Genomic DNA, 8,633 nt, shown 5'->3' with positions numbered 1-8,633 from the left:
AGGCTTGAGCTTCTGCACCTGGCCTGAGTGAAGTTTTGATTGGAGGATCCAGGAAAGGCTTTCTATCTTTTTCTATACTTCCAACTGATTGCTTTACTTCCACCCACGCTCTGTTGTTTGTTTAGCATAATCTTTTATAAATAATATATATCTGATTTAAAAGTAAATGGACAATACTGTTTCCCCACCATCAAATTTTAGTCATTTAAATTTATTCTTTTAGTAAATCTAAATGAGTTGTTCGGATTCTATCATATTATTTTATGTTTTCTATTTGTCCTGACTTCTATATATTTTTTCTTGCCTTCTTTTGGATGAGGTATATTTTCTCTTACTCATTTCATTTGTTCCTTAGATTATTTAGAGAGTGATCCTCATTTTGTCTAGTCCGTTAGTGGTTACCTCAGACATTTTAACTGGCATGCCTAACAAGGTCTTAAATTAATATTTCTACCTTCCTCCTGAAGACTGCTAGACTTCAGAATGCTTGAAGTACAACTACACCTTTCTAACACATATACCACTGTTATAGAATCCTTTCTTTCCGTTTTTCTTAAACCCTCAAATTAGACTTTTTTTTTTTTTTTTTTTTTTTTTTGAGACTGAGTTAAGCTTTTGTTGCCCAGGCTGGAGTGCAATGGCACAACCTTGGCTCACCGCAGCCTCCACCTTCTGGGTTCAAGTGAGTCTCCTGCCTCAGCCTCCCGAGTAGTTGGGATGACAGGCATGCGCCACCATGCCAATACAAAATTTTGTATTTTTAGTAGAAACGGGGTTTCTCCATGTTGGTCAGGCTGGTCTTGAGCTCCCTACCTCAGGTGATCCACCCGCCTCAGCCTCCCAAAGCGCTGGGATCACAGGCATCGAGCCACCACGCCCGGCCGAAATTAGACATTTTTACTGCTTTTATGTAGGCAACTAGATAATGGCTATTCCTGTTTATGTGCATAGTCTCCAGTGATTTTTCTATTTCTCCATACATCTCAAACCTTCCACCTGGAATAATTTTTCTTCTGCAACAAATACATCCCTTGAAATTTTCTTAATGCGTATTGCTAGGAATGCTGTCTTTTAGCTTCTGTGTTCTGTCAAGGTCTGGAAAGGTCGTTTTTCTGTGTATAAAATTCTAGGAAGACAGTTCTTTTCTAAGCACATTGGCAACATTATTCCAGTCGCTCAGGCTTCTGTGCTTTTTGTTTGTTTGTTTGTTTTTTGAGACGGGGTCTCTGTTGCCCAGGCTGGAGTGCAGTGGTGCGATCTCGGCTCACTGCAACCTCCGCCTCCCTGGTTCAAGCGATTCTCCTGTCTCAGCCTCCTGAGTAGCTGACAGGCACGTGCCGCCACGCTTGGTTAATTTTTTTTTCTTTTTTTTGTATTTTTGTTTGTTTTTGAGACGGAATCTCGCTCTGTCGCCCTAGTTGGAGGGCAGTGGTGCGATCTCGGCTCACTGCAACCTACGCCTCCCGGGTTCACGCCATTCTCCTGCCTCAGCCTCCCGAATAGCTGGGACTGCAGGCACCTGCCACAAAGCCCAGCTAATTTTTTTTGTATTTTTAGTAGAGACGGGGTTTCACCATGTTGGTCAGGCTGGTCTCTTCCATTGTTTGAGAAGTCAAGGTGAGTTTAATTGCTGCTCCTTTGTCTTTTATCTCTGCCTGCTTTAAATATCTTGTCTTTGTATTTAGCTGTTTGCATGTTTCGCATGGTGTGCTTCGTGGTGGGTTATTGGTCGTTTATCTTATTTGTAATTGGTTAGATTTCTTAGATCTGAGGTTTGATATCGTTCAACAAATCTGAAAAAATCCTCAGCTGTTATCTCTTCAAGTATTTCCCCTGCTACATTTTCTGTATTATATTCCCAAATTAAATGTGTATTAGTCTTTTCCATCCCAACCTCAATGTCTCTTAATCTCTCTTTTACACGGTCGTCTCTTTGTCTCTCTGGGCTGCATTTTAGGTAATTTATCTGGAGCTGTCTTACAATTTGCAGAGTCCCTCTCCAGTTATGTCTAACATACTCTTTAATCCATATTAAATTTAACTCATAATTCTAATATTTTTATTTCAAGAAGTTCTATTTAAATCTTTTCCAAATTTTCTTGGTTATTTGAAAAAAAGTATTATCCCTGCTCATATTTTCATGTCCTTATTAATGTCTTAAAACATCTTGAACATTTTTATAGTAACCCAGTGTTGGTAATTCAAGGAGCTGTGGTATTACGCTGCTGTCTTCTTGTTTCATCTTGTTCTCGTTCGTGGTGCCTTATCTCCCTGTGTGGTTTTGTGAGATTTGACCATGTGAAACTCCATTATTTGAGGTTCTTTGACTCTGGCAATTCTCCGAAGCCTAAGCTGAAGCTCAGATCATCCGGGAGAACTACACTAACCACAGACTGAGGTGTTTTGACCACTAACATGATTTGAAGCCTAGCTCTAAAACTGTCTGAAGAGTGGCTTCTGCTTAAGAATTCTCAAGGAATTTTCTTCTTCTACACAGCACCAATGTCAAGGCAGGCAAATTCCCTTGCTGCCCCCTTCTGTAAGGTTAGGTTATCATTTACCTTTACTGTGAGAGTGTAACCCTTGCACACTCCAGCTTTACAGTGGTATCTCCATGACACTCTCCACTGCTGTGGATCCTTGGCTTCCTTTCCTCCCTCTGACATCCTGAGTGGCTGCCCAAATAGAGCTCATGGTCCCAGGATTCAGCAGCTCTGCTTGCTCACCTCCCTGCTTCCCACTGTCAGCAACATTTTGGCTTCTGTGTGTTGGTCAGCAAGGATGCATCCACAGTGGCCATGGAGGGTGTGCAGCAAGCCACTGGAGGGTTGCAGATCAAGGCTTCACTTAGACCAGAGCCCTGCTTGATTGCCTTTACTTGCTTCCATTTCCAAGTAGGATTTCAGTGTCATAAAAGAGCTTTCTCTATTTAAAAACTATCAAAATGGTGAAAAACATCAGTTGAGGTCCTCTGAAAGGCCCAATTCCACGATTATAATGTGCTGTTCTAAGAAGTCAGCCATAACTGGACGCTGCTGCATTCAACATATGATTTTTAACCTCAACTTGCCACACTGTGGACTCAAGAACTCTAGGAAATGGTAAAGACGGCCTGGTGCCTCCTGGATGGGAGGTGGCCCCAGACCATGCCCAACAGCTGCCGGTAGCGGAGCATGTACAGATATGGGAGCATGGCACGGGGAAGCATCATGAGTACCTCACTGTTAGCTGCCAGGAGCCATTTGTGAGTCTCAGAGTCAATGTGGTGGTACCTGGTTAGCACCATGTCCAGGGAGAACACCACCCCTGTGCTCACATACAATGTGATCAGCACTGAGTGGATCAGCAGGGTGCCCCTGGCCCGGGAATAGCCCTGCCCCCAGATGCCTGAAGTCTTGGCCTCTGCATAGATCCTCCAGAAGCAGTAGGCAATGAGAGCCATGCAGAGGAACAGAACGCACAGAATGGAGGTGTAGGTAACAATGGCCAGGGGGCCGCATCCCTGCTGGGTGCCCATGCTCAGTGGTAGGATGCATGAAGCTCCTTCCTCGTCCAGCTGGGCATCCTGCCACTTGCTGAGCCAAAGAAGGAATGTGGGGAAGCAGAAGGCCACCAGCCAGATGAGGGCCACTGCCTTCCAGGCAGCCCCATGGGGCATGAAGGAGAGGTAGCGCAGAGGATGGATGACTGCCAGGTAGGTGTGCAGCACAGCAGCTGTGAAGGACAGGATGGTGCTGGTGCAGGCGGCGAAGACAGCATCAGTGAGAATGCCACAGGCCATGCGGCCCAGCTCCCAGCCTCCCAGGCTGCTGGAGGAGATAAGCATGTGGAGGAGAACATAGGCCAGGTCTGAGAGCAGGATGTTGGCCAGGAGCAGGTAGTGGGGCTCCTGTCGCAGCCGTTGGTTCCGCAGGATGGTCACCAGCAGCAGGGGGCTCACAGCCAGTGTGGCTGCAGCCAGCAGGCTCGAGGGAAGGAAAAGCCAGTACAGCATGGAGCTGGGCATTCTGAGGTCCCCCAGGCCCAAGGAGGTGTTGCTGGCTGCTTGGGGCATGCAGGGTGTCTTGCTAATGAGCTGGATCACAGCCGGCCAAGCTGTAGTGCCCGCGGGGCAAGGTGCCAGCTCATCCCTCATGCTTCCTGGCAGGAATGGCTGGCTTTATCACAGGTTGTTGATTCTGCATCTGCCCTGAGTGTTGATCTGCCCCAAAGGAGTCCTGATGGTGCCACTCCTCTGTAGAGATGCCGGGCTCTGGCAGGCCTTAGGAATGACTGCTTAATAAAGATTAAAAAAAAAAAAAAAGTGAATTCAAACTCACACCTGGCTTCTTGCATTCCCATCTCTGCGACTGTGCAGCTGCATGTGTGTGGGTAGACATAACAGATCATCCCACTGCCACCATTTTGCAGTCACTGACCCCTCCAGAAGTGTCCCCTATCTCAGTGGCCCCCAAACCTGTCCGCTTGGTTCACAGGGAGTGTGCAATGGACTCTCACCACACTGGATTATATTCAGTATCAGTCCTGCCCTCCAGGAAAGGAAGGAGCAGTTGTCTGGAACTAGGATCTCCGGGCTATGGACCTGGTCTGACCTCTGTCCAGCTAGAGGCTCAGCAAATTGGACCAGGCTGGAGGGGCCCGGGCGCACTCACATTTCCTCACAGAGCCCTGGGTGTGGTCTCCAGCTCAGGGTGACCCTGTGCATGCGTGTGTCTTCTACACGCCTTCCACTCAGGGCTCCATGTGAGTGCTCCGTGCCCCCAAAGCCTCAGCTGACTTGTGGGGTCGCTGTGTGGTGGAAACGCCCCTTCCTCTGGGGAGGAGGAGGCCTGGCAGGCAGAGACCTCACAGGAGCTAGTGGGGAAGAGTGGAAGGCAGGTTCCCCAGGCACCTGGCTGGTCGGGCGTGGGGTGAGCTCAGTCAGGGCCAGTGGCCAGGGTGGCTGGTGGTGGTTGGGGATCCCGTTCAGATGAACAAGCTCTCCCCCTCTCTCGAGGTGCTGGCTGCGTGGCCTTGAAAAGCTTTGTTCTGGTTTCCTTATCTGTGAAACACGAATGCCAACCACACTGACCTCATGGAAACGTGGCAGAAGCCCAGAGGTAAAGGACTCAGCACTGGGCGTAGCCTGAGGTAAGTGCTGAGTCAATGTTAACTCTTCCACCTACAGCATCCTCCGAGGCTCAGTCCCCTCTGCCCACAGATCCCTGTCATGACTGCAGAACGGGCTGCACTTGACTGCTGGCAGCCTGAGACCCCTGCCCAACACCCACCTCCGGCCTGGCAGACTGCTCCAGAAGGCAGGAGCCGCGTGGGAACAGGCAGGATATTTTTAGGGTCAGGAAGAGGCAGAAATTTCAGACGGTGGGGGTGAGACCACGTCCACCGCAGCCCGGGGACCACGCCCAGAACCGCCCCAGACCACGCCCATCGCAGCCCTGGGACCACGCCCTCCGCAGCCCAAGGCCGCGCCCGTCACAGCCGAAGACCACGCCCAGACCCGTCCCGGACCACGCCCGCCGCAGCCCGGAACCGCGTCCTCCTATAGGGTCTGTCACAGCAGCTGCCAGAAACAGCAGCGCCTGCGCCCTTATGGCCGATCACGGTACAGAAACCAAGGGTGGTTCTGAGAAAGCCCGTCTCCCCTTCCAGAGAAACCGCCATGCCATAGGGCGGACCCCGCCTCCCTGCCCCAGCTGCCCTGGCCTGCACTCCCCAGGGGTCCCTTGCACTTTACAGATGCCCTGACCAGTCTAATCGGCCCGAGGCCGGGAGAGGCCGCAGAGCCCTTCGCAGGCCACACTCTCTGCGCCAGTGTCCTGTATGCTGCAGGGCTGAGGGCCAAGACCAAGCTTCCCTGTGCTGTCCAGCCCAGCAGAACGACCCTCGCCGGCCTTTGGCGTCTTAGAATGCAGATTCCCTAGGAGAGGGAAACTCGTTAAATGACAACCCCTCAGTAAAAATGTGGCCGAGGTAACAAGCAGCAACGTCATGGAAATGGAAAGCGCGTACCTCCCATGGTGAAAGAGCCGCTAGGATGCTACAGAGCCTGCCTCCTGCTGAGAATCATCTTAGGACTTAAATAGCCCGTAAAACAATCTCAGAGCACCGCGCAGGTGCTGCCCCGAAGGGAATATCAGTTTGGTGTCACCTGCCGAGGTCCCCTATGCGGGCTGCCCTCCTGGGAAAATGCAGACCGAGCCCCTAGGGAGTGCAGGCCAGGGGCGGGGACAGGGAGGCGGGTCCGCCCTATGGCACTGCCGTTCCTCCGGAAGGGAAGATGGGCTTTCTCCGAACCACCCTTAGTTTCTGCACTGTAATCGACCCCAAATGTGGAGTCACCCAGGGCTGGCCTCCCTGGTTAGGACCCTGCAGCCTTTAACTCCTCTGCCCCCGTTCCTGTAGTCCTTATGAGTCAGGACCGGCCTGCTGGCCTTGGGTGCAGACGCAGGGTGGGTGTGCAGCACAGACTAATGAATCTGAACATAGCTTTGGAAGTCGAATCTCAGCCATCCGTAGCACTTCAAGAGCCTGGGGATGCTGGAGTGTCCCTGCCCTCTAGGAAGCTGGAGGTAAACTGAGACTGTAGGTGTGCCTAATGCCAACATGTTTAAACCACAGAACGGACATGCTCCTGGGCCCTACCGCTGAGGTGAGGTAATAGTGACCACCCACGGCCTCACCGTGGGACACCTTCTGTGCAGACACTGAGCACATCTCACAGAAATGACATGCTGCTCTGTGGGAAACTGAAGCCCAGGGAGGTTCAGTGCCTTGCCTAAGGTCACCTCTGTGTTATGAAGAAGCCATCTTTTGGCGGGGTGTGGTGGCTCACACCCGTAATCCCAGCACTTTGCAGTTTCGGAGGCCGAGACGGGCAGATCACCTGAAGTCAGGAGTTTGAAACCAGCCTGATCAACATGGAGAAACCCTGTTTCTACTAAAAATATAAAAATTAGCTGGGCATGGTAGCACATGCCTGTAATCCCAGCTACTCAGAAGCCTGAGGTAGGAGAATCTCTTGAATCCAGGAGGTGGAGGTTACAGTGAGCTGAGATCAAGCCATTGCACTCCAGTCTGGACAGCAAGAGCGAAACTCCATCTCAAAAAAAAAAAAAAGCCATCTTTCCTGAGACATGCAGACCCTGTTGCTATGTCCCCTAGTGGTGGCAGCAGGACAGGAGTTACTCACTGTGGTGCCAGGTCGAGGCTCGGGCAGTCAGAGTGTAGGCACTGGGCACTGGCAGAGGTGACTGAGACTCCCAGCTGGGCCCCCCATCACACAGCAGCTCCTACAGGCAGCTGGCAGCCAGGACTACCAGGTTGAAAAGGATTATCTAAACAGGGGTTCTTGGTTTCCTGGCAGCAATACAGTGTCCCTCAGCAACTGGCCATGTCACCTGACCTAGCTGCAGGAGCAGAGAACATCTCCACCCCCGGGCCCTCATCATTGCACCTGGGTACATACATGTGTAGCAGAGGTAATGCACAAAGAACTGACTTGGCAAATTCTGGGTACCATTTTACATTTCCTTTCACCCTCCAGAACCCTGCCGAGGATCAGGAAATTGACTTCAATATGAGGCCAATTAATTTTCCTAAGGCCACCTAACAAACAAGTGGTGGAGAATAGGCATGTCTCACTCCAAATCCTGTGTTATTTCCATCCTCACTCCATCTGTTTCCTGGATGATCTTTCTACCTCTACCTTCCTGGCTGGCATTGGTACTGGACGCTTCATCATTATCATAATCTCCATCAATATCAGTCAACACATCTTTATTATCTTCACGTCTTCATCACTATCACCATCACCCTCATCCTTATCTCATCGTCGTCATCATCACCATCATCACATTACCACCATCACCATTGTCATAATCTGTTTAACGCTACTATAACAGAATACCTGAGACTGGGTAATTTATAAAAAACAGATTTATTTCTTATAGTTTCTGAGGCTGTGAAGTTCAAGGTCAAGGTGCCAGCCTTTTGCCAGGGCCTTCTTGCTCGTCATGCCGTGATGGAAGGTGGAAGGGCAAGACAGCACATGTGAGAAAGAGAAGGGAAGGAGGCCAAACTCATCCTTCTATCAAGAACTCCCTCCCAAGATAACTAACCCACTTTCACTTCCATTATAACACCATTAATTCATTCATGAGGGCAGAGCCCTCATTACCTAATCACCTCTTAGAGGCCCCACCTCTGAACACTGTTGCATTAGGGATTAAGTTTCCAACACATGAAGTTTAAGAAACACATTCAAACGGTAGCAGCCATATCATCACCACCACCATTGTTATTACCACCATCATTATCATCACTATCTTCATCAGCACCACCCATCACTATTATCATCATCACTATCATCAGCACCATCATCACTATCATTAGCACCACCACCACCATCATTATCATCATCAACACCATCATCACTATCATCAGCACCACCACCACCATCATTATCATCATCACCATCACTATCATCAGCACCATCCATCACTGTTATCATCATCACTATCATTAGCACTTCATTACCGTCATTACCATCATCACTGTCATCAGCAACACCACCCCATCATTATCATCATCACCATCACTATCATCAGCACCATCATCACCGTCAGCACGATCAT

At 49.9% G+C, this 8,633-nt stretch overlaps 1 protein-coding gene across 1 annotated transcript; it reads right to left on the bottom strand.

Moving 5' to 3' along the window:
• Positions 1 to 259: 259 nt before the first annotated feature.
• On the bottom strand, positions 260 to 4,891 carry GPR148 (G protein-coupled receptor 148). Its single transcript, XM_015109803.3, has one exon. It carries the CDS (start codon positions 4,133 to 4,135, stop codon positions 3,092 to 3,094), a length of 1,044 nt encoding a protein of 347 aa, XP_014965289.3. The 5' UTR covers positions 4,136 to 4,891; the 3' UTR covers positions 260 to 3,091.
• Positions 4,892 to 8,633: the final 3,742 nt, after the last annotated feature.

The sequence above is a fragment of the Macaca mulatta genome, chromosome 12, assembly GCF_049350105.2.
Source record: "Macaca mulatta isolate MMU2019108-1 chromosome 12, T2T-MMU8v2.0, whole genome shotgun sequence".
NCBI lineage: Eukaryota > Metazoa > Chordata > Mammalia > Primates > Cercopithecidae > Macaca > Macaca mulatta.
Note: the sequence above shows the minus strand (reverse complement) of the source record. Positions and strands in the feature narration are given on the sequence as shown.